Source organism: Leuresthes tenuis, unplaced genomic scaffold (genome assembly GCF_036924035.1).
Source record: "Leuresthes tenuis unplaced genomic scaffold, fLeuTen1.0.hap1 SCAF_15, whole genome shotgun sequence".
NCBI classification, from domain to species: domain Eukaryota; kingdom Metazoa; phylum Chordata; class Actinopteri; order Atheriniformes; family Atherinopsidae; genus Leuresthes; species Leuresthes tenuis.
The window spans coordinates 27,659,074-27,685,450 of record NW_027325369.1 but is presented as its reverse complement, the minus strand read 5'-3'; the positions used below and the strand labels follow the sequence as shown (position 1 = coordinate 27,685,450).

The following is a 26,377-nucleotide window of genomic DNA, read 5'->3' as shown; positions in this document are numbered from 1 at the left end:
AGCAGATTGACATGGTCTTTGCAGTGTGTTTGACTACTATTTTGTTTGTTTAGATTTTGATGACGTCAGGAACCGCAGCATGGAGACTTTCCATTGCTGCTGATTCTTGATGTTGGCTTGGTTTATAAGCGTCCTAAGTTGTACAGACATAGTATTTCCCATTGGGGTAAAAATAACTCCCATTTGTTCCTGGGATCCTGTGATACCTTTTAAAAGCACAAAAAGCTGAACAACACACAGAGTGAAAATGACGTGCAAAATAACAATATGACCTCTCTAATTACGATCAAGACTTGCCCCCGACTAAAGACATTTAATTCTGAGTCATTCAAACATTAGTGCTGTTGATAGAATGCTTCAAGATAAGGTCATAAAACTCCTTCAAAAGACCAAAACAAAAGATGCACAATTCGGTCTCACTACAAGTTCTCAGAGTAAAACAGAAAGGGTCGTAAAAAGGTCAAATAATCTACAGCAGATGGCCTTTAGATTATTATTGGGCTTTTAATCAATTCATCTCAAAAGAAAGGAAAGAAAGCATATATTGGAAACTATCTTCAGCTGAGGATTTGAAACATTTTGTGCTACAGAGAGTATTTGGAGCAGCAGGTCAGTGAAAGAGGGACAAAATAAACTACAGTGCATGCACTCATAGAATTGAAGAACCAAGTAATCCAGTGGTTTTTTTAATCAGTTTTTAGACTACAAGTAAATAAGCAGTGAGATAACAATAAATGTTGACATGATACAGTCATTGGCCGCGTTTCCCAGATTCTCTAAGAAGCTCTTAGAGAGCTTCTTAGAGAATCTGGGAAACGCGGCCACTGTTGGTTGATTTTCTGATGAGAGAATATATGTACAAGTCTCTGTGGCCACACAAAGCTTGACATGAGTCATTTTCATGTACACTAACACAAATAAGGTTAACATTAGAAGAATGAGCAAGACACACAAATCACACGTATCAGTGACTCATCTCACGCCTTACTTGAGCTCTTGTGCGTTGTTGGCCAGCATACTTCGAATGCTTTTATCAGCTAAAGGACAACCTGAGAGACTGAAAAATACATCAGCGGAACATTAGTTACGCCAAAATAATAATTAACAAAGACACTTTAACCACTCTAACACAAAACAGTCAGCCTGCACTCCACACACATGCACAAATAAAATATCAACCAGGAAATGTAAGAAAGCCATGATGCAAGTGCAGGGAGTTGATTAAAAAATGTTAACCCTCTGAGTATCCCAAAGTACGAAAATGGAGTTTTTACTGCATCTGCTCCGGATTCAAACTGGACTGAATCAAGAATTAAAATGTTTTCTCCAAAAACTTTGTTGGAATTGTAAAATTGTTCACGGAAAATCTGAAGTAGCCGCGTCTCACATCATTTGATCCTTGCAGACTCATCTCACACTGCAACACTCAGCAAATCTGTTTGCTCTGAATGGCAAATGCACAGTCTGCACTGCACTAAGGGAAGGGCCTGGAGGACTGAATAACATCAGCTTAAAAGGCTTTACACACGGCCCATTGAGAAATAACTTTATCCCAGGGTTTAGCTTAGAAATGAGCTTGTATCCAATATTCAATTAATTTATTCTCATTCCATGATACCTCTGCTTCTGCATGCCAATAGTCAAAGGGCTAACAGATAAAAGAGACATCCTGCCTACAGATGTTTGACAGCATAGTTGAGGTAAGCTGAAAACAATAAAGAGAAACAGACTTAGAATCCACCAGGAGAAAAGGAAGTCACACCTTCGATGTGAGGCGAAATTGCTCGTCAAGTGACCACTTCCATCACACCCCGGTGTGGGACATCTGCCACCGGAAAAATAGACAGATTTATAAGGCCAAAGGGAAGGAAAAGAAAAATGTGAAATTGCAGAAATAAAAGGGGTTGTTTCAGGTTTTTTTCTGTCATTGTTGGTTTTCATTGTTTCCAGTTTAGCTTCACTGTCTGTGAATAATATTTTGGTTCCTGCGATCAGCTATGCTTGGCGTGGAATGGTGCTAACAGCTTGAAATGTCTTTGTTTAAATATGAAACATCAAAAGAGGGGAAACTCTAATGAAGGCAGCTTGAGGCTCACAGGTCTAAGATCAGAGTGGGCACATAGATAAAGCTGTTAAATAAAAGTCATATAGCAAGCCACTGCCAGCAGCACAGGGTTGAGCGAGAGAGGTAAAGAAATGTGGTTCACTGAGGTTTACTGAGGAGATGGATGAAGAAAGAAATGTGACCAAGGGGAAAAAGCAGAGCATGAGTGGGCCGAGGCAGGTGGGAGTTCTTACGTTATCAGGTCCTTTTTACTCTCCTTGCAATGGACATACTTGGGCTTGGGGCTTGGCATGTTAACATCTGTGGTGTAGGAGCGGTCGTCCAGCAGGTCGTGGAAGGGATCCAAATCATCCGGCTTAAGTCAGACAGGAAGAGAGGAAGAAGAAGTGAAGGAGGAAAGGGAGAAACAAAAAGGTTTTTAATTACGTTTATCCAGAAATCCTGCTTTGTGTTTGCATGCACTCCATGATCATGAAGTTTTTCATTGGACATTGGCTGCTTTTTTACTAATTTTCAGTCTAGTCCTTATACTTGACAATTTTCAGAGGAATGTGCTTTAATTTCTTTGTTAGTCCACTTAACACTGACCTATGAATCTTTCAAACATAAAATGGCACCTAACCCAGGGGGTCATCAGTGGCAACGGGTCTTATGGAGGGACAAATCCTACCCAGAGCCCATTATTGAAGCGGAACAAAAGGCAGCCAACATTCAAGGAAGAGCTTTGGGATATCCTTAAAAAAGCCTGGAGAAATATTCCTGAATATTTCTTAAAGAAATGACAAGAAATCTTGTCTAAGAGAGTTGTGTTGAAGAATAAAGGTGCTCAGATCAGATATTGACTTTCAAGTTTGATAGAATTAAAAAACTCTGTTTTTGCCTTCATATGTTATTTATGTTTGCACATTTCAGAAAATTTCTGCAATGAAATTTCTGCACTTAATTCCTTTCTGCAATATTTAAAGAAATGAGGGACAGCTCCACACTTTCGCACAGTGTTGTACATGACAAGCACATTCTTGTCAAAATTAATGCAAAATGGCAAACCAGTGTGACTGTTGAGCCAGTCAGTCTTTCCATCTAGCAGAGCCACAAAATGGAATACCCAAGAGCAAATAATTAGTCAATGCTGAACGAATTATTTGTACGGGCTCACTCATGGTTACAAACGCGTTCACAGTGCTTGCGCATGCAAATATGATTTCTTCAGGGAGTTGCCACTTGTAATGAGGTAGTGAACCACTAGATGGCAATGTGGTGTGGTGTCAGAGCGCTGCTGGCTGTGCTGCGTGGGGCTGTGCTTTGTCTGCAGTGCATGCAGCCAGGGCACGACAGCAGTTGATGCAAATCCTCTTTTCTTTCTTCCACGCTTTACAGTGTATGTACAGTAATGCCCATAAATAGAGAGGTCCAGAAACAGCCCAAATTATCCAGCCCTCAAAGCTGTCTCAGAGTGTGTGATGCTGCTAGAGAGCCTCTCCAATTAAGCAGCAGACAGTAAGGCGATCTACATACAGGGATGCTGAGCAAAAAGTAGGCTAGGGATTGTACTTGCATATACATGCAGACACCCTTCCAAAGAGATTTAGGTATAGACACACACACACTCTTATGAATATTCACACAGCAAAAGAGGCACATGTACTGCACACGCACGCGCCTGTGCACGTCGACAGGCGCACCCAGCAGTGCTGCATTGATTTCCAGCAGTTCTTTGATGAGATGAGCTATTCCGATTCCCTCCCAAGGTGCTACTTTGCATAATTCATTTTGGAGAAAAGCAAAATGTAAAAACAGAAAGCCAGCATGCAGAGAGCACAGTACAAACAGAGCAGATAGCTCTGTGCATGGCAGTGCCGACATCAATTAACATGCAGATTCATTAAGTTTCCCTCAAAAATCCCTACTATGACTTTCTAATGATTCCTAATGCAACAGCAAGTCAGACAGAGAGGTAGGAAACATGGACGACAATGCAAATGTTTGACTTGGAGACACTGTGTTGAATTAATGGCTGGAGGGGGATAATCTGGGCAGAAACACAGACAGTATAACTGTATGGTCTATCAGCCACCAAAGCTACTTATACTGCTGTATAATTATCATCAACACCATGATTGATTGTCATTTGTAACTTATTTGATTCTTCTATTCATCACTTGTTACCACTCTTGCACTTTCACAAACATTCGAAGGGGGGGGGGGGGGGGGGGGGCAAAGAGGAGGCTTTATTGGTTTATGAACCAAAATTTGGCCTCATACAGACCAAATTTATCCAACTTTTTGAAGTGATTCATGGAGATTCTGCTAAACTAATGAAGGTAGCCAACTACATTCCCTCCTAAGAAAATAATTCAACAATAAAATAATTTCTCCTTAATATGGCCACAAAAAGTGGTTGAGTGAATTTTGAAAACTGTCCTTGTTATTCCCTCTTTACCTCTTTCTCGTCCTCGTCTATGTGTTTGATCTTGGTGTAGTCTACAGGCAGGTCCCAGCAGTCTGTGGCGTCCCCCATGCCATAGCAGCGGGAGCCCAGCAGGGCGGCTTGCCTCTGGGGGGACATGGGTTCTAGAGGTGTGAGCACCGAGTCCCCTGCACCGCTGCACAGACGCTTGCTCATACTCAGGTCCAACGTACCGTTCTCATCAACATCTAGACCGGGGCTCTGGAAGGTGTATGTGGATATGATTTTTTTTTGTTTGTGTGTGTGAATGAGGGTAAAGTGGAGGAGATAGGTGCATGAGTGGGTAAGTTGTGTGTTTTAAGTCAGATGATTGGACGAAGGATAGGGGGATATGCAGAACATAAGGTTGCAGGGATGGAGAGAAGGGGATAAAAGACAGAGACAGTTTCTGATTACATAGCAGTCAAAAATATTCATCTTGTTGGATCAGCACCGGGGAAAACAGTAACTGAGTAGATGGTGCATATTAAAGAAGTACAGGAAACGTGCTTGAAATATCTAATTCTTAACTTTTTAGGTATTTTGAAAGACGGATCAAGAACACCTGCAGTTCAAATATCTGAAACAATATTCCATTCCATTATTATTTTTTGCCCAAGTCCGTCACAGAAGAAACATCAGATACGTGCAGTGTAAAGTAACAATGTACACTCATAAGAGGGTCAAAAGAAGAAGAGGTCATCAGTCCTCAAGGACGAGTGCATTCCTCTGCGAAGCCCTCCTTTCTGTCTCTCTCTCTCTGTCTTTCTCTTTCTTTCCATGCCTCTGTGGTTTGTATAGTGCAGCCAAGTGCGTGTGTGTGTGTGTGTGTGTGAGACGAAGTGTTGGCTGTGTGTGAACCTAATGTGAACAGACATCACAGGGGGGGCAGGGGCTGAAGGTTAGGGGTGGGGTTGGGAGCAGTGATGAGCAGCAGTGGCTCGAACTAGACTGCTGCAAACCCAAAAATAGAGGCAGAACTGTAGAGTGTTCTGGAACAAAGTGGGACACTTCGACAGAACAGCCTCTTCAAGAAAGTATTCACTTCACCCTCCGAGTACATCTTTCTACCTTACATTTATAGAGGGTTTTGCTTTCTCTGATCTATCTTTTGTTACAGAGTGCCACAGCATTAAGGTTTGTGTTTTGGTTGGCATGAACATGTTTTCATCTCCCTTTTTTGAGTAGGAAAGCCCATTTTAATGCTGATTCCAGCCGACAGTGTCCCTAGGGGTGGATTCTCCTGGTGTCTAAAGCCAAAACCTCTGTGAGGCTCCAACACACAGAGAGATAGATTTGAGAATGCACGTGACTGTTGCTGAACCCAAGCCTCAATAATAATAGCAAAAAAAATATATATAAAGAAAAACACCACTATTAGATCCACCTTATGAATAATAAAAAAGGATTTAGAAAGTTCAAAGTCATACAAAACAAACAGATACAACTAAAAACAAATTAAGCTTCTACATACAAAGCCAGACAGCTGGTGTCACTTCATGATGTTTTCAGCTTGGAAAAGAGGGCGAAGGATGCAGAGGACAAGCAGAAAATGAGTAAAAAAGCAACAGTCTCTGTTGAATAAAGGTCAGGCTGCTGCAGAACAGATCCAGCGGCTCCTGCTTCATCGTGCGTGGTCATGACTCGTGGCGTTCTTGTAAATATGCTCCGCAGACCGCCCTCTCCTTGTCAGCTGTTTTACTGTGTGTCACTGTCCAATTAACGTGGCCCACCCCTTCACATCGAATTAAGAAATGTCATTACAGATCACTCCTTCCTGATCTAGCCCTCCAGTAACCCTTGACCTCTGTTGCCATGGTAACGCCTACTGTAAAGAGGGCAGCCTGTTAGATGTCATTTGCTAATTCTCACCACAATACTTAACCGCAAATCAACACCATGTAATTTTTTCCTCTGTGGCCCTCTCTTTGTTTCCCAGCCTTTTGTTCTTCGACTTAATCATGAATAACTGCCTCTTGAAGCAGTTTGACAATACTCTGTAACTAAGAGTGTCATATCATTCCTTTGGCAAATTAAAGTTTTCTGAAGCTAAGTGGTGATAAGTTTTCAACTTCTGAAGAGATGTTTGACTCGCAGGGCATACATGTACTAAAATAAGGAAAAAAATATGGAACTGAACGTTATGTGCAGCAGCAGTTTGAGATCAATACACGTACAAGCGCACTCTTAAACTATTTAAATCTATTTAACTTTCATGATGTGAAATCCAGATTGGTTCTAACTGGAAGGTAGAACAGACACATTCAAATTTGCATTATGGTACAGAACGTGTAGAAAAATTGACTGCAACAACAGTCTGTTCTCTGATTGGCCCATGGGCTCTTCTAATTAGTTAATGGCAGGCCACCTTATAGTTCAACGTAAACCTTCACAAGATAGTCATGAAGTTTTCCTATGTTTTTCACATTTATACAAAACACGAGTAAATGAAATAGATTGAGTTCTTTCTGCATTTTGCTCTGATCACACAAAGATACGAGGGGATATTTGTATAGGTTTTGTATACTGCAGGTAATTCAGGCTTTAGTAGTAGTGAATATGTCATGTGCCACACTGTTATTGCAAGAAAAATGTTCACTGCTTATATTTGTAGTTTATCTAAGTATTTCTTATTTTATTTTATTTAAATAAAACTGTAAATTGAGCTAGATTTATTCTGATTTGTCTGATGTTTTGTTTTCTCACATATATAGTGTGAAGTGTCTCTTTGGGTTATGGGTACTTAAAGTGAAGATAAAGTTGAGTCTAATTACAAGTTATCACAAATATGACAAGTGCAAAACGCAGCATAGTCCTTTAAGGTTTGTTTTTTGCACAATTGAGGTACACTGTGAGTCCATAGTTCAGCAGTTCTCAAGCTGAAGGGTCATAACTATAGAACATATTACAAAATTAAAACATATGTAAGAACAAAACTGTGCTTACAGATGCAAAAAAAAAAAAATCTTCTCAAGCACACCTTTTTCAATTGTTGAGCATTTCATACGATAACAATGTTAACCTGAAAGGCCCGACTAAGATTTTCAGGTTTTAAAGAAATGCAGTTTTTAGTTGGCCTGACCCCCATGACCTGCACAAAGGTTGCAGGACATGATGCGATGCATTTCAGTTTTTAATCAAGCAGCAAAAACAATAAACTCAACAAGCTGATTAAGAGACAGGTGAAAAATCAAGGTCAGAATAAATGTGTAAGTGAAGTTTCAGTCAGACACAGAAAAAGGAACAGCGTGAGACACGAGGCAAGGTGTTGAGATGAAAGAAGAGGAAGAAAAAAAAATCCTCTGAAGTCTCTCATCTTCCTGTTCTGTCCTGAGAGCTTCCTGCGCGTATGGTCCCAGAGCAGGAGGAGGACAGACAATCAAATGAGATGGAACCAGAGGAAGTCCTCACTGCTTCAGGAGGGTGTCCTGCAGAGTTTATTCTGTCCCATTTTTCCTTTGGAAATAAGTTGCTTTTGGCTGTTTTTCTTGCAACTGCTCCTCCTTTTTTATTTTTATTAGTACATTTCTATTCTTCTTTCCTGCATTGTGGCATTTGAAAAGTGCCAACCAAAACCCATCTCTTTTCTTTCTTCATTCTCAACTCCATCACCTTCGTTCTGATTTGCTTGCAGCCTCTGCTGTCAACAGTAGTATTAAACCAACATTGCCCCTCTGCTGTGCACTCGTTCCCTGGCCTCCATTTTCCAGCTTAGCACCTGGGTGCAGATAATACAGGAGCACCATCGCCTTATCTCCTTAGAAATGACACACTGGACTCATGGCGTGTCAAACAGCGCTTCGTCCTGTTCCTATCTGATTCCCAGATGGAAAATAAAGAAACTGCCCCGCTGAGCCCTGAGTGTATGACACAGCCAAGATCTTTCACGGAATGTATATGTATGTGTGGTATCCGCAGCTGAAATCTCCTTATCTTTTGTAAGGTTTCACTGCCAGCATTAGTATAATGACAGAAACGCAGAGATAATGTGAAAGTGGATTTTTCAGTGACTACAGAAGAAGGCCAATGTCTTTCAAAGATGACATATGGCTCTGAGACTGTAAGACTTTGAGTCATGTGAGGCTACAATGTAAAATCAGGGGATGCTTCTGCCTGCACAAAAAATAAACATCTGTTATACCTGCTGATCCAATTTATATTTTGGCTACTAAAATGACAACAGAAATCTGACAATATTGTCGTTTCTGTCCTCCTACCTGTGAGCACAGGTCTTGGGGCTTCCCCGCCATGCCATGGGGCATCTCCCTGCAGCGCGTGGACAGGTTGAGGATGGCGGTTGCCGCCATGTGGGCAGCCTCCATGTCGTGACTGTAGTCGAAGCTGCTCTTACTGCAGGTGCTGCTGGCGCTGCTGCCCCCTCCCCCGGCACCCCTTCCGCCACCCCCACAGCTCAGGCTGCTGTTGCTGCTGCTGGGAGCGTAGGTGCTGGTGGTGCTACTGGCTGAACTGGAGTTCTTGCAATACCGTTTGGCTGCAAGAGGCAAACAAAGTCATTAGAAAAGTATCACAAGCACTGCCTGCAAGTTTGTGTTATGCATTTATGATTACATTTAATAATTCAGCAAAAATTTCTTTGCAAAGGGACTTAAGGCTAGAATACAGCTGCACCCACTCGTGTTCATTTCTATTACAACCCCCATATCGGCGACAGCTGGCAGTACTGCCCTGCATTACTTCCTGACACTGTTCTCGTTTCACCACTCCTGAAAAAAACAAAGTCCATCCAAGCTTCAATCTCTAGAAATAAAGATCTTTAAAACAGTACCATCATATCCTTTGGGGGAGTTGTCCCTTTGCCCGTGAACTTTGGGTGCAATGGCCCGCTTCCCATACACCTGGTGGTTGTTGCTGCCGTCAAACGCGCTGTAGTCGAAACTGGTCTTGGAGTACTTCTCCAGTTCCTTGGCCAGGTTTGAGCGGGGCGTGCTGGTGGAAACATTGTTCTTGTAACCATACTGTGGATAGTCCAGTTGTTTGACAAAGCACATAGGCCTGGAAAATAAATGACGAGGGGGTGGAAGTTGGACCGAGGCACTGAACATTGCCCAGGGGGAGGAGAACAAACTTGGGGTTTGGTTAAAAAAAATGGTTGGAGGAAAAAGTTAAGGAGCAGACATGATGCTGGAAGATGGAGAGATGACTGAAGGTGCAAGGCTTCCCTTTTTCATGCCACAGCATGGACGTTCTCCGGCTCCTCTTTTCACCCAGCTTCAACTGTTTTTCAGGCGTATGCAATAAAAAACAGGCCAAATTGAATTTATGCATTTCTTTTATTACTCCTGCATACTTCTGAAATGTTGTTATTATTTGATACGCATTTACTGCCTCAATTTAAGACCAGCAAGAAAGTGCTGCTGATGCTCTGTTTGATATGAATATGAAATTCACAATTACTGATGACTTCTCATCACAGCCTTTCCACGATTATCAAAGAAACTCATTCAGACGACGCTGGCTTTGCAATGATAAATGGGGTTTGTGTTGTTTAATTCTTATAAAGCGATTTTCCTTCAATGGTTTGCAGAGAGATGAACATGCAGCCTCTTGGATAAATTCTATGGGGACGATGAAACATAAACGTAACACAAAACGGGGAGATGCCAAGTCTCGATTAGAGCATGTACGAGGAAAAAAGAACAAAAATTCCAATATGACATGAGTATCTCACTGCATTTAAATCAGTGTTTCTTGTCGTAACACATTCCACATTTACAACATTCATGAATTTCTTTATCTGAATAAGCGTGTAGAGTACCTTAAAACTCGATCAGAGGCCTGGTTGGACTTTGAGCCGTCACAGCTCTGGTGCTTCTCCTGGGCTTTGGCCAGCTTCTCGGCTGCAGCAATGGGACATCCTGACAGACTGAAATGAGAAAAGCGACTTAAATAGTGCTGTGGAACACACATTTTGATAGGTGAAAGTGTTACACTGAGTGCTGTAAAATGTTTGGCTTGTTAGAGTGCCTGTCAGTTGATGTGCCAGGCTGAAAACAACAGCTGCACATCTGCCTGTCAGCCAGTGGAACCAGTCTGAAAGCACCTCTCTACAGTTCAGAAAGTCTGCTTAAAATGCAAATTCATTCATTTTCATCACTTTCAACACTTTGGATAACACACAGTTTGCAACAGCTTTCATGTTTCTGGTTGAACAGCTTTAAAATAATTCTCAGAATAGGTATTCCCATATGGACAAATGTGCATTTTTTTATGTGCATTCTGCAGCTTGTTTCTTTCAAACACGAGCTGAAACATATTCACATGTATTTGGAAGCTACATCTAATGTCCAGTCTTGAGCTTCCCTCTATTTCTTAATATCTTACATCCAAGCAGCCCTCACTTTTTCATAATGTTTGAAAGTGGTCTTGAGCAATAGTTCTTTAGGCTCTCTGAAGCTCTTTTGAAGTTTGTCTATGGACATTGGCTGCTTTTTCTCTCATTTTCAGTCCAGTCCTTGTTCCTGATTATTTTCAGAGGAATGTGTATTTTGTTTGTAAAGTCACTTAACACTGACCCATGGATCATTCAAGCATAAAAAAAAGATATAACTCAAGGGTTGAACCAGTCTTGTGTCTATGCATAATAGACAACTTAGCAAAGAACCAATTTTAAATTGTATCTTTAGGAACTTTGTACTGGCATCCTGTCACAAGGTCACATCATTTCCATGCCTTGAGTTGCATTTATTAAAAATGCCAAAGATAACACAGTTTGACAGACATAAAATAGTATTTTTGTACTAACAAGGTGATTCCTAAAATGAAATTAATTGAAAACTTGGCATATCTCAGCATGGTGTGCAGTGTGTCCTTAAAACATGAGGAAACTGGACAAGTGGAGGACAAAAGAAGAAATGTCAGGCCTAAAAAACTATCTACAGCAAATGAACAGTATCTGAAAGTGATGTCCTTAAGTCAAGAGGAAAAAATCCAGCAAAGACCTGACAGGACCTGAGAGATGCATCTGGATCTTCAGTTGATCCATCTACTGTTGGCCCAAGCCTCATCAGAAATGGTCTCCATGGAAGGGTGGCTGTCAAGAAGCCATTCTTAAGGAAGGGAAACAGGGAGAAAAGGCCGAGCTATGCCAAATGACACAAGAAGTGGACTGAAAATCAGTGGCAACAGGTGTTATGGAGGGATGAATCCTCCCCAGAGCCCGGACCTCAACATTATTGAAGCAGTGTGGAAGCATCTTGACAGAGAATGGAACAAAAGGCAGCCGACATCCAAAGAAGAGCTTTGGGATGTCCTTCAAGAAGCCTGGAGAACTATTCCTGAAGACTACTTAAAGAAATGACAGAAAGCTTGTCAAAGAGGGTTCAGATTGTGTTGAATAAAGGTGCTCAGACCAAATATTAACTTTCAAGCTCATTGGAATTGTACAAATTCTGTTTTTGTCTTATATATTACAGTATATTTCCATTTATGTTTGCACGTTTCCGTTTTTTCTTGTAATACATAAAGAAATGTGGGGTGGCTCAAGAATGTTACAATGTACTGTATGTTTCAATAGAATTGAGGTTCCTAATGACAAATAACTGACCAAATGCATCAGAGGTTCATGTTGCTGTCCTTAATTCTTATTATTCTCAATCCAGTCTCCCAACTGTAGCATGTGAGGCAATGGTAAAAAAAAAATCTTTGACAATGTTTAGGAGGCAGTGGTGCCCCTGAACACTTGCCATTGCGAGTATGTGCATGGTTAAGAATGTGGAAAAGTGTGAAGTCGAACGAGGAGGTTTATATCAGCTCTTTCTCGTAGAAGTGAAAGTTTACTGTGCGTGCCTGTTTGGCGCTGCAGCCGTGTCACTGAGCACAGCATGGAGCCGTTATGGTCCTCCAGGTCCGCACCTCTCCCGTCACCCTGGCTGAGTGGCAGCAAGGTGCTAATGGATGCTGCTATGCCCGACTCCCTGAGCATCTGCTGTGGGTGACACTCCTTTTTCACTGTCACCTCGCCCCGTCTGACAGCAGCGACAAGCAGCTATTTCAGTCCCTACCTCCAAACCTGCACCTGATAGATGCCATTTTTTTTGCCATGAGCTGATGAATGATTTATGCTGTGGAAGGTGTGAATTGCAGCATTCTAATCAGCCTCAGTTAAATCATCATTGTGAACCAGCTGAAGTGCTTTGATTATTTCCTGCAAGCCAAAATCCACACAAAAAATAATGTGTTGGAAAAGGAAAAATAACAAGAAACAAAAATAATTGAAGATGGAAAAATAATCGTTCCAAAAAAGGATGATCCATAATAATCCCACATTCAAAAAATAAAGAAAACACAAGGGGTCAAAAAGTTTCACGAGGGCTGAGCGCTTACCTTCTGTGGGAGTTTCTGTTGCTATTGACATGGCCACGTCCTGTGCAGCCAGGCGTAGGACACTTAAGAACATTCTCATACATTGCCACAACTTCATACAGACAGGAGATAGGAGTGAAAGACAGGGAAGGTTAGGAACCCCTTACAATCACGCATGAACACTATTAGTGTGTGAGGAGCCTGGCATTATAAACATCATTAAGAAAAGAACCCAAATGACCTCTTCTTCATTTTAATGAACACTAGTTTGAAAGGGCAGGCAGGGTTTACCACCATATTGCTTCCACTTATCCAGCTCTTTCAAATTAGTATTCATGGAACAGGAACATTCATGAATAAAAAGATGTCATTTAAGTTTGACAGGGATTGAAGGAAATTTTAGGCATGCAAACAACTCACAATCATGCAAAAACCAAGCCTTAAAATCAATGGTGAAGGCAGAGAGATGGGAAGCAGCTCCTTGATAGAGTGTGCTTTGTTATCATCCGCACTTTGTTAGGGCAGAGTGTACAGTCCTCAATACCGTTTACCATTAAAACAGTCCATAACCGTCTCAGATCCCCTCGGCAACCAGCCAATTAAATTAATGATCTATGGATGTCCTATCTATGTCTATGGCGAGGGCGTAGGGGGAGGGTTGTCTCGATACTGGTGGCGTGCGGGGCCAAACCCCATCGGCATCAGCTTCATCATTATCACCCCCTTAAACTTTAACCCCTCATCATCCTCCTTCCCCTACATACTAATTGGTGTTTGGTGCAGGTAATTGGACAAAGCCCTCAACCTCAACATGCCACAAGCCAATACATTATGCGTATCCCAGTTTTGTTCTGCCCTCTGCTAAGGGACAGAAAGACCAGCTCTGCTCAGGGGGCACAGACAAGAACAGACACGAAGAAAAGCCGAATGGATGAGCAGAGGTCCTACACGCCTTTCCTCACAAAATTCCAGACTTCTCAGGAGATTTTCAAAACCACATTTGACATCTCAGCAGGGCATCTGCATCTGAGACATCTGTGCAATATATCGCTGGGGATCGATATCCCAATGTGAGCATGCACATAGTCACATTTCAAAGAATGCAATATTATGTAGGACAAGTCAAGTCATATTTTATGATTTTTACTCTTTGATACAGACTTTAACTCAACCTGTTCTCGTTTCCCCACAATTGAGTTACAAGAGAAATATGTCTTACAAAGCATTATTTACTCAGTTTAGCGTTCTTCGATACATGGGCATTTATTCAAAGTACATTTACAAAATACGTGGTGAGTGACATGCAGCATCTACATGCACATCTTAATGAGCATGGAATGCTGTGAAGGCATGACTGGTTGCAAAAAGTAACACAGCGGACTTCAGACATGAGTCAATTGAATCAAACAAACCTCCTGACTACAACCCATAAAATGAACACGCAGCTGAATATATTTAAAGGTGCAATCGCTGGTTGATTTCATTAAATGGGTAAAAAAAAAGAGGGTTGGATTTTGCAGGAAACATACACTCAACGGCCACTTTTTTAGGTACACCTGTTCAACTGCGTGTTAACTCAAATGCAATGTATTTAGGCATGTAGAGGTGGTCAAGACAACTTGCTGAAGTTCAAACCAAGCATCAGCATGGGGAAGAAAGGGGACTTAAGTGACTTTGAATGTGAGCTACCATTGCAGGATGCAACCCAGCAGGACATACCTTCACATTTTAAGTTACATCGTAGAGTTGGAGTAAAATAAGTTTTTGTATTCTGTTTATTTTATTCAAAGGTGTACTTTGCGTCAAATTCACCCGAGTCCCTCCGAAATAATTAATTATTTGAACCTAATCAAGTGAACTATTGATGATTGAACTATACAAACATGATATTACTGTGATTTTGCCACAGCTGACAAAATAAGGGTATTTTTGTACAACTTAGAACAATTATGGTTTAAAAAAATCTAAATTTCACATCTTGAGTGCAACTAACTATCATAAATGTTCAGATTCAGACTCACATAGTTTATAGCAGGGATGTCAAACTCCAGTCCTCGAGGGCCGCTGTCCTACAGGTTTTAGATGCTTCCCTGCTTCAACACACCTGATTCAGATTAAATGGATCTAAAGGACCGGAGTTTCACATCCCTGGTTTATAGTATTGTTTTATGACATTGCTTGGGTCTTTAACTTCTGTGTAAAGACAAAACATGAACTATTTTCTACAGAAAAGGGCCTCAGTGGTCAAACAGGAAGTGGAACAAATTAATTTGAAATCTAATTTAATCTTAATTTTTCACATGGATGAGTCGGGCTACAGTGTTTGATTTCCTAATTACATGAAGTCATTACATTAATAATACATTGTCCATTCAGTAGAGCAAATGCGCTAATAAAGGGTAAGGGGGAGGTTAGAGTCATATGTGGTAAATATTCTTATTTACCTTCGCAGAAAAGACAGTTATCATGTTGAGAAAGTGTGTTTCACGCACAAGTATCCTTTTGTAGTTGTGGAGAAAGAAGATAAAATTATGTCACTTTTTGTGATTCAAGTATCTTGTCCAGAATTAGTAGCATCACTTCCCCTAAAAGTCAGCCTGACACAAGTGAGGAACAGCAAGGGGAACACAGACATCATATTCCAAAATCTCCAGTGACAATCAATTCAACACCATCCCAAGTTCCATTTTAGGGCTCCTGATCCCCGACAAGGTCAACTGCTCCGAGTCATTTTCACATTCCTGGGAGACGAGTACATCTCAGGTTATGGACCTTTTTTTGTGGGCGGCACTCCACAGAAGAAGAGCAATCTGTGTCACTGATGGTCTTTACAAGCCCACCTTTAATGGTTACTAATTTCCTTGCCATTGTTAAGTACAGATTTTATTTTGACTGCAGTTTGGGTCATGGCAGATCATAACTTGATTTTCACGCTGCAGTTAATAAAAAATGTAAACGAGCTTTTAGTGAGAAGTTGGCAGAGGTGAATGAGACTAAATAGCTGGGCTAAATACTCTGAAGGGAAAATTCCCTTTTCATTCAAGGCTAATGTTCATTGCCACCTCACTTGATCTGTGAGACTGCCTTTTTATTCAATAGAATTTAATTGAGCAAGAAATACAAATAAATGAACAGGGTTTATGGCGTGGATGACTGAAGCACACTCAGTGTTATCAAAGTCTGTGAGCATTTCCACAAGTTTCTTGAAAAATTAAATATTAGGAACGTATGAGAACATATTTAATCTTTTCATTCAGTCATACATGCATTGACATATTGGGCAGAGGCATGCAACCCATACAGTATGACCCCAACAATGACAAAACCACAAATGGGATTATCATATTCTCTCAGTCACTTGCAGTCGGTGAAGCAGTTTCATGCAGTCAAGTAAATCTATAATTAACAGCGCTGGACTATCCACCCATATATTACCCAGGCCTCATTTCCCACCTCATCACCACGGCACAATAAGCAGGCAATCAAAAAGCAAAACCATGGCTTCATGCAAAAGGTCACAAGAGCAGTGCAGCTGCAACCCATCTGACCCTTTGTTGCAGCTTCACACCAGCGAGTGCACAGCACACACATCACAGATAACATGCCAAGTCCTGAACACCAAAGAACATCAAGGACACAGTTTGGGTAAACACCAGTGTTCAGCCGGTGCGTGACTGATGTACTCACTTTCTGGTGGCACCCTGTCTTTGTGTGGACAGCCGGACAGGCTGCGATGGTGGGGGTACAGGCCCGTCACATGACCCGTGCCATCACAGCCCGGTGTCGGACACCTGCTTTCCTTCTTGTCTGCACGTGAAGCATCTGTGAGCAGATACATACGGATATATGAAGGTGCACACACTTCATGACAATTTTTCCATTGGTAGTTCTCCTGCCATAGAAAACTCTAAAACTAGATGCATGAAAGAATAAAAAGCGATGTGGAGATATTCTAAAAGATCTCGTTGCTCTTTCGTAAAGCTAATTACCGTGATGCTGTTTTTTTCCCACCACATAAATATTCTTAGATAAATATAATAATGTTTTCCAAACATTTAGTTTCTCTTTTCAAGCTATGGCAGAATTTAAACAAGATTTCAACGAACAAGTAACATTAAGTGAATCATATTCTGAATGATGTCGCTGCTCTTTAGTGGAGAGGAACATTAATTGATGTAATACTACTGTCTGATCTTACCATAAATACCCCTGAATAAATACTACAGTGTTATCCAAACATTTAGAATGTCATCTTAAACTAAGCCAGACTTTCAGAAAATAAACTAATGTTTATTGAATCATGTTCTGAAAGATGTTGCTACTCTGTATTTAAGAGAAAAGTTAATTGCCGTTATGCGAATGCTAGGTGAAGAGCACCAACAGGGCAGCCCAGTTTGGAAATGCTACCTTAGACATAGTTTTGAATGAGACAGACATGGGCTCTGAGCCTTTTCTACTTACTTTGCCGAGGCTGAGAACAACTTGTGACCATGGAAACCATTCACAAGGCTGGCCCTCACAGCAATAAAGTGCTTAGATATTAATAAAAAAACAAAATGTTGTTTAATCTCGGACACGCATTCATCCAAAACCACTTAGAAGTGAGGACCCCAATGGGGGGCAATATGGGTTTTAGTATCCAGTCCACGGATATTGGCAAGCTGGTAGTTGAAAGACTACCATTTTAGCTTTTGAAATATAGCCGCCAAAAGAGAAAACTTTTTAAAGAAAATAAAATTACATAAAAAAAACAACTAAAACTAAAAATCAGCTCCAATTGCCAAAATTAACTCTAACTTATAATTTGTTCTCGTGTTAGGTCCAAAGTATGAAATTACAGCATTGTAGTAATAATCGCTTGGGGTCTTTCTGAATCAGCACACTTAAAACCAAAGAAACTTCCATGACTTTTAAAACGAAACACATGGGGAGATAAGTGTGCTTTTTTTATAAGTACAGGCCTGTATTTATTTGAACAAACAAGTTTAAAAACTGACAGGGACAAACATGCAGTATTTGCTTTAGTGACAGGCCTTTTGTTAACTGATTTGAACTTTTTGGAGGTAATTTCAACAAGCTGATGCGACACTCAATTTTTTTAATGTATTTTTGCGTTAGTGGCCTTCAACTGATCTTCCAATTTAGGTTCAGTTAAAATTGTATCATTCTTTTTTGCATTTTTACCACTTCAAGCTTCACACTGACAGTGCTTTCTACCGAAACCACACACACCTTGGAATGCACTCATCAAGTGTGTGTGTGTGCTCACAGAGATTGTCTTTCCTTCCTAAAAACATAGGTCTCCTATTTCTTCCAAACCCAGATCAGATATGGTTACCACCAAAAAGTACTGATGCCAAACTCTGCCAACAGGCATTGTTTCTGGAAATGCAACCACACACCTTTGAAATACTTTGACCTTCAAACAATGTCAAGTATTCTTACTGCTGTAAATATGAAATTACTATTATTATCAGTTATAGCTGATAATGAGGTGGGGTGCAGAGTGTTTCAGGCAGTAGAATTAATCTGGAGCCTTGTGAGTGAATGGGCTTTTATCTCACACCACAGAAAGACAGACCACTGATTAAAGTTTCAAAGGCCTGTGAAACTCAGTAGCTCCAACGAAGGCGAACCAAAATAAACCCCTCAGTTGTGTTGTAGGTGCAAATAATCAAGTGAAGTGGGTGGGAAGGTTCAGAAAATACTAAATGGAGAGGTGGCACAGGGCACACCTAATCATACATTTACAAATGAGTCACCAAACGAAATTCCATGTCTCATTCATCAGAAAAAAGCACCTCATTATCCTCTGTGGCTGTCATCCATCTATGTCACATTAGGGCCTTGTGGGTTTGGTACAATATTGCTATGTCATGTCTGGCTCTTCTGTCTGGCACCAGTGCAATCAAGGCAGGGAAATTTCATGTTGATAGGGAGCTTGGTCTGCATGTAAAATGTGGCTCTTTCATAATGGCTTCTTTTGAGGCACATCATTACATTCGCTGTTAATGTTTCAAAAGTATGTTGAAATAATTCTCCATTTCCGTGAGTGCACATGCACACAGACATGATGTCCATGCATTCTGCGTGCAACGCTTCTATTGTAGACAGCGGAGGCAGCCAAGTGGAAGGCATATTAGAAAGCAGGGGATATTGATTGTGGCTGGGGACGGTCTGCGCTTTGCATAGCAAATGGCCCCCATTACCATACCATCTCTGGATAATTAATGTGCAGTCAGTGGGCCTGTCGTTCGTTATCGGTCATTCTGATACTGTTCAATTTTCATCTCAACCTCATGCTTCTCTTTGGAAGCAGGGCTCCTCTGCGAACCCCCCCGCCATGCTCTATTTTATAAATCACACAAGAACCCTGGTCAACGAGTGTCTGCTGCTATCTCGCCTGAGGAAAGATGCTATCGCCATGCAACTGTCTTGCATCCTCTCATTATTCTAACATTATCCAGACACAAAGGCCATGGAAGGCTCTTGAAATTAGCATTTGTGTGGCATTTAAGTAGCAATATAAACCTGCTGCGAGTTGTGTGGCATTTGAGGTGTCATATCACCCTGCTGTGAATTAGCATGCTCTTATTTGTTGTTTTCATCTGATATCTTCCTTATGGTTGGAAACTATTCAACCTAGTTAAGCTTGTATATTTTTGGAGTAAATGATGAGAGGAACAATTAAAAGTTAAACAAAAGAGGTTGCAATCAGACTGCAGTAAAAACTAATTGTATTTTTTTGTGATTAACACAGACACAGGAGTCTGTATGACAATCTCAGTTGCAGACGTGTATTTATCTTTCAGGAATATCAACATCAATCTGGACAGTGAAAAGCTTCTGAGCAGAATTGGTCCTTTCTAAAGGCAGAAGGCCTCTGTTCTGTAGTTTCTTTTCCCAAGTGCTTGCGCAGGTTTAAAAATAGGCAGCTTTACCCCAAGCTGCATCACAGGGATGAGATTTGCGGTCCTAACAGGCCGTGCAGATTGCCATTACTTATGCCTGACAAGCCTACCCTCTGATGTTTCCATGCTGGCCTATTTTAACAACATAAGCTGCTGCTGCCGCTCACGCTGCTACCCAGATGCGAATTTCCAAATTGGCTGAAAAAGCTTGTCCTGGGGTTATAGTGAGTTTCCAGAATGTGGGCTGTCTAGTCTCCGGCGCAGGGCAGATGAATTGCAGAACCAAACACTGACAGACAAACATTTTACCTGAGCTTGTCAAATAAGGTAAACATGTCTACACTCGTGTGTGGATATGGTTTCCAATGGAATCTTGGGGTGCAGCTGAGCGTGTCCATGTTTGAAAGAACCACTCACCTTTATGGAAGAAAGGCTTCTTCATTCCATCAGGAAGTCGGGCTTTACGCTCGACACCGTAGCTGTGACGTGAGCCATGGTCCTCATGAGTGTACCTCACCCCGTCTCTTCTGGCTGCCTCGGCTGCCATCTTATCCCGCATTGCCTTGGCGCGTTCCGACTCTAGTGCAATTGCCTTCTCGAGCAGGGACAGATTACCCTTTGTCATGTCAAACACTTCCTCTGATCGGTCCGATGTCACGGAAGCCGTGTCCTCATCAAAGTCCCGGTGGTTGGTGTGATATCGTTCATCCTGTGCACAACTGGAGAAAGTCTTGGAGCGTGGGCTCAACTGCTCCTCGAGCTTCATGAGATTGTCCATATCGGAATAGTTCCTATCAAGTGACCGTCTGTCGTCTTGGCTATTGTGATAGTCCCCATAGCTGTGATGTTGGGGTTGCTGATTGGGATCCCCGCATAAGAAATGATTTTGCTGGGATGGTCCGTTTCTGTCACTGGACTTTGTTTCACTCAGTTTTCGAGCCAAATCGAAGCACTGGTTCCTTAGGCACTCCAGACTGCTTAAACACACTTCCTCGTCACTGTTTTCTATTTGTCCATTACTGTTGACTTTAATTTGTCCATTACCACCATTGTGTGCATTTCCACCATTGTGGGAACAGTCAGCATCGTTCCCAGCCATACTGTCCTCAAACTCCTGTCCATCTAAGCTATCAGACAGAACTGCACCATGACCCTGTGCCAGCAGTTTAAGGGAATCCACCGTTTCCCGTACTACATCACTGTCAACGTCCAAACTCAGATCTCCCCTCTGTGTTTCATCCCCTTCACCCTCTTCATCTTCTTCTTCCTCCTCCTCTTCTTCTTCCTCCTCCTCTTCGTCCTCTTCTTCATCCTCCTCCTCTTCTTCTTCCTCCTCCTCCTCCTCCTCCTCCTCCTCTCCCTCCTCTTCAGCACTGTTGGAGGAGTTGCTGTTCATCTCAGATTCCGTCATGGCACGGTTGGCGGCATCCTCTGCAATCTTTCCCAGGTTGAGGAGGGACTTGGCAACCAGTTCATCATAGTTTTCATACTCATCGTTGTTATTGTCATCCTTTTCCGACGTTGGACCAGATTTGGCACTGCAACTGCCGCCACCTCCACTGTTCCCCTCGCCCCCCTCGCCAGTGCTCATCTGATCGTCCTCTGTTGGAAAGAAAGCACAAACGTCTTGTAATTTCATTTCTGTCATTCTATTTTATTGGTAAATCTGATTTCTGGGGTTGGTCCATCTAAATTGGATAAGGAACTCTTTGCTTCCCCGAATAATTTACTTTGAGAGTCTTAACAGTAGCTTGTGTCCTGAATTGTGGATCACCACAGGAAGTTAAATATAGGGGTTTGTGAAAGTGAGAGAGATGCTCTTTCAAATGAGAATCTAGGAAATAACGGACTACAGTACAATTAAAAAGTCTTTTACAGTAATTTTCTTAATTTCTTCAGAATTCAGAGGTCTAAATAATTCCATAAATAGTTTAAAATGATTTTATTTTCTGCTTAACACTGCAAGATCAAGATGTTTGGAAAACGTTTTGTAGAATCTAAAATCTGAGCAATAATTCAACATTCTGTCTGTAACACGATGAACCCCAGTCAGCAGCTATTCATCATTTGCTTGTAAAGTTCTTCTTGTATCATCAGTATCTTTAGAATTCCTTTCAGTACCTAATTGACTCTGACAGTCTTCAAAAGGTTACTGAACCTCTTCTGTCAGTAATTTCAAGCATGCACTCCTGGAAAGCCTCCAATCTCTCCTTTCACATTTCCGCCCTGACCCGCCAGGAGCACAACGCTCACATTGGCGTCACATGCCACTTAAATTCCTATGGAGAAAATGTGCCCAAAGGCCCCCTCGCATGGTTGGAACAAGAAAATGCCACGACAAAAAAATATTGATTGTTGATTAGATATTATATCTGCCACATTAAAAGACCTATTTGTAATTACAGCAAAGACAGGAACATAAATTTGACTTATGTAAATAATTCTGTGCTATTGATTGTATACATAGACTTCTCCTTGTTTGCATATCACGCACACACATATTTACACACACTCCTTTCTAATGAGAGCAACACACTACTGCTGCCTGGCGGGTGAGGGCTTTGGAGCGGGACGAGGGAACAGTCACGAATGACCAGGCACATATTTTGACAGCGGAAGGCTTCTTACAGCAACCTCCTGCACCAGGGGTTTAATTTTTGATGGTATGAAACATGGCACAGGGAAGCAATTTGAAGAGCAATCAAGGTACACAAAAGAGGAAACAGATTAAGGAGGGAACAGAGGGTACATCCTGCCCTGAACTGGTGCCGGATTAGCAACAAAAGATGTGCATGCTAGTTAGAAACACAGAAAAGCTCCAGATTTTCACCTGGAGACTGGATTCTGTCTGCCAGCTATAGAGTTGAATGGGGACTGTAGCGATGATGCATATGGAAAGATTTAATTTTCGTAGAAAACTATAAGTATCCATCATAATGACTCTAGAGCTCCAAAAATGTGGATGTATTTATAGCACTTATAAAAAGTACATCGTAATCAGCAGCCACCCACAGAAACAGAGACTATGACATGTTGAAGAGATAGTGGCAACAGTCCACAGTCTCAGCGCTGAGGGTAAAACCTTGCTGTGGGCTCTAATGAACACCAGTCTGCTGAGATGTTTTCACATGTCTGCTAGAAAATAAGTGCATGGCTGCTGAGATGCCACATCAACACTTTGGGTGGATAGAGAGCTGTGCGCCAAACAGGGTTAACACACTCTTCTCTCAGAGCTTCACTCTTAATTGGACTTGAAGGCACTGTCAGGTCCAATCGCGAAGCGGGGGTGCAACGCAGAATCTGCTGGAGAGAAAACCTGCCAGATCTGGTGTTGGGCACATCACAAGGGGATGACGAGAGAACATATGGGGCAGGAGTTTCTCAAATCAGAGTACCAAAACTAGGTAGTATTTTGAATCATCTCTTCAGGCAAAGCATATTTTAACTAATATTCTGACGGCCTGCAGCACTGACATTTCTGAGATTTGGAAATTGTCAAGAAATCTGTTATTTTGATTCTTTTGATGTTGGATAAGAAAAGATTGTCAGCAGCATTACTTTTCACTTTTAAAACTTTTAGGTATGTTGTTTTAAGTAATTCAGCCAATTTTTAAAAAAAATTTTAGGCTTTGATGAAGGTTTTAAGGAGAAGGCAAAACATCCCAATAATTTAGATGATTTGAGATTAATCACAAAAAGTCCTTCATATTTTTAATTTCTTTTAAATTAGCTGAGTGTCCATGAGAGGACAGGCATTCTTTTATCTGCTCAATGAAGAAGAAGTGAATGGGTTCCCTGCCTTTTTTTTCAACCACTTTGAGCACTTCTAAATTAAAAAATATGAATGAAAACGTAACAAGCGAAATTGGGAAATATTTACTCTTTTGCTTCTCAAACAGTTTTTGGATGTATCACCACTGTCGTGAAAACAAATCTCTGTTTGAGCCATGTACATGTGCAACTATACACATGAATTTGTTGTCATGTTGAAGAGGCCACAAAGACACCACCAAAAGCCCACAAAAATGTCAAGCAATCAGTGTTGTGTGGAGCTGGAAACCGAAAACATGAATTTCTGTATGTCAACCCCCTGGGCGCCTAAGGCAGTTTTGAGGGGGGATCCAAAATTTTCCTTCCCAGATACACTTGAACATGTGCAATATTAATTTTCAACAGTGAATGGGGATTTCACCAAGCGCTTGTTATAAGTTGTTCAATTAACTCTCTGTTGAATCACTGGCGGCACTTTTCTGGCGGTAAAAAAAATTAACTGGCCATATTTTCCTTATGTGTGGTTTAGGCAAACAAGATCCAATGTGTATGTTGTGAGGTATAGAGGTGCTGATGGGTGGTTTTGTTTCCTTTGCACATGCCCTCTGATTATCATCAGGTTGGTGTTGCACTCTGCAAAGTTGTAAATTTATAATAAAGACATGATAATGTCTGTAATGGACTGGCGAGTTGTCCAGGGTGTACCCTGCCTCTCGCCCAATGACTGCTGTAATAGACTCCAGCCCCTCTGCGAACCTAAATTGGATTAAACAGGTATAGAAAATGGATGGTTGGATGTACAGATGAACATGATAATCGTATCGGTCTTCTTATTTTAACTTTATGTCAGATAGAAAATAAGTGAACATCATAAACTGTAAACTTGTTCTTTTAAAATATTATAAAGTTGTTCTGGTGGATTTGAAGTTCAATGAGGAGACCCAACTCTCACCTTGCCCTTGATTCTGCTCTCCTTCCTCCTCCTCTCCTTCTTCATAGTCCACCTCCTCTACTGCTTCCTCTTCCTCCTCCTCTGCTTCCTCCACCCTCACTTCCTCTCCATCCTCCTCCTCTTCTTCTTGCTCCACCTCTACATCCTCTTCCCCCTCTACCTCTTCTTCCCCTGCTCCATCCCCTCTGTCGTCCTCCTCCCTGTCTCCGTGCTCCATTTGTTCTACATTATAGTCCATGTAGCCTTCCATATCTTCCTCTTCCTCCTCCACTTCTCCCTCCTCTTCTACGGTTCCCTCCTCCTCTTCTTCCTCTCTGTCGTCCATCTCCTCGGTTCCATCTGTCTCGTAGCACTCCTCCATTGTGGAGTTGTCCATGTCATCAAGGTAGCTGCTTCTCTTAGGGGAGGTTTCCAGGGTCTGTCTGTCTAGACTCTTTCTCTTCTTGGCCAAAGGGCAGCCGTACACACTGCAGAGGAGAGATAAGAAGGCAGCCGTTAGCTACTAGCCACTAGCAGCATCTGCCCATTAATACTAACACTCATCTCTACAAAGGAATCTGTGTTAATGTTGTCCAGTTAATAAACTGATTCTGAAATAAATTCTATTCACACAGGTACATTCAGCAAGGAAAGTAATACTTCTGATGTTCTTCAGCTGAAAAAAAAGACTTTCCTGACCCAACCTTAATTAGATGTACTCATTAACTACTGAGCAGTTATGATAAAGTGCTCCATTTCTTCCAGAAAGAAGTTACAAAGGGATCAAATCTCTGTTTCAGAATGAAACAAAGCACAAGATTTTACATCAATTTGTGCTTCTGGCAGAATAAAATCACTTCCAGACTGGTATGCGCCTGCTCTGAAGTGAACCGAGTGGAGCAAAACACAACGGCTCGTCTGGAATCGACTGTAAGGAGGGACGACTCGCAGCCTGAAAATTGAATCTTACCAAGGCACCTCAGGTTTTAATGTATTCTCTGGCTCCCCTCTGCACCAGGGGGATGGATCCTAATCTGATAATCTGATAATCTGTGTATTTGCTCGAGCTATTGATCACAGGAGCTTAATCCATTTGATTCATCAAACCACTGAGAGTCCCACACTTCTAACTGGCATGTGTGATTGAAAAATGCACCCACACGGTCAGTATTGTGCGCATTTTGACCATCAACTAAACCCCACCATCCAGGCTAGAGTGTAAACTACACACGCATTGAGCTCATTCACTCTGCTATGAAATATCCCAGGCTATATTTCTTTTCTGGTTGTGCACTAGTTAGAGTAGGACCTGATGTGAATGAATGGCGTAATGCTGTCTGTGAGAGTAAGAAAATGGTAGTTGTTAGTCATTGAGAGCTGTTTTTGTGGTGGAACAGCTATAGGAAGAAACTCCTGATGGTCTAAGGTACCTATTTTTGTTTCTTCTTTTTCACAGTTTTTCCATGTCACTGTGCATCACCGTCCAATATCTTATTCATCCTCACACACACACACACATACACACACACACACACTTCCATCAGTCAGCTGGCAGGTTAAATCTCACCCAGCCAGGGATTCCTTAATGGTCTGACCCCCTGCACCACCCGCAACCAGGGGCCTCATTTCATTAATCTAAGCCTACACGGAAACTCATTCCCTGCCTGACAACCTTTCCCCCAGGGCAGTGAGAGGGTGTGCGGGACAGTGAGGGAGGGGGTGTTGCGCTGCAGCATGGTGATCAATAGTGCTTGTGACCAAACATCTCAAAAGCACATTAAAATGCCACTCATCCTAGACCCTCTGTTCCAGGGCCCTCTCCAAATAAATCAGGGGCTGGTCCCAGTGGGTTACCGGCTGCCAAGGCAGGCGAGCTGGCAGGAAAGAAGGAGAGGTGAGTCGGGGGGGGGGGGGACTTTCTTGCTTTGTAT

General features: G+C 41.8%; 2 protein-coding genes across 8 annotated transcripts in view; both read right to left on the bottom strand.

Annotated features, from left to right (window-relative positions):
- The window catches only part of adi1 (acireductone dioxygenase 1), a 331,967-nt gene that overhangs the window by 38,887 nt on the left and 266,703 nt on the right, over positions 1-26,377 (bottom strand). The gene's annotated exons all lie outside the window — the stretch shown is intronic.
- Positions 1-26,377, bottom strand: part of myt1lb (myelin transcription factor 1-like, b) — a 108,198-nt gene that overhangs the window by 12,696 nt on the left and 69,125 nt on the right. For 6 of the 7 annotated variants that reach the window (XM_072365642.1, XM_072365643.1, XM_072365641.1 and 3 more), the window contains 10 exons: positions 24,468-24,934; positions 20,162-21,346; positions 16,521-16,655; positions 12,855-12,945; positions 10,288-10,395; positions 9,298-9,524; positions 8,729-9,003; positions 4,506-4,733; positions 2,299-2,420; positions 989-1,057 (listed from right to left, as the gene is read on the bottom strand). In XM_072365642.1, coding sequence (XP_072221743.1) covers positions 989-1,057; positions 2,299-2,420; positions 4,506-4,733; positions 8,729-9,003; positions 9,298-9,524; positions 10,288-10,395; positions 12,855-12,945; positions 16,521-16,655; positions 20,162-21,346; positions 24,468-24,934 — 2,907 coding nt within the window. The remainder of the gene's footprint in view (positions 1-988; positions 1,058-2,298; positions 2,421-4,505; positions 4,734-8,728; positions 9,004-9,297; positions 9,525-10,287; positions 10,396-12,854; positions 12,946-16,520; positions 16,656-20,161; positions 21,347-24,467; positions 24,935-26,377) is intronic. The other variant, XM_072365644.1, reaches the window with a different exon arrangement.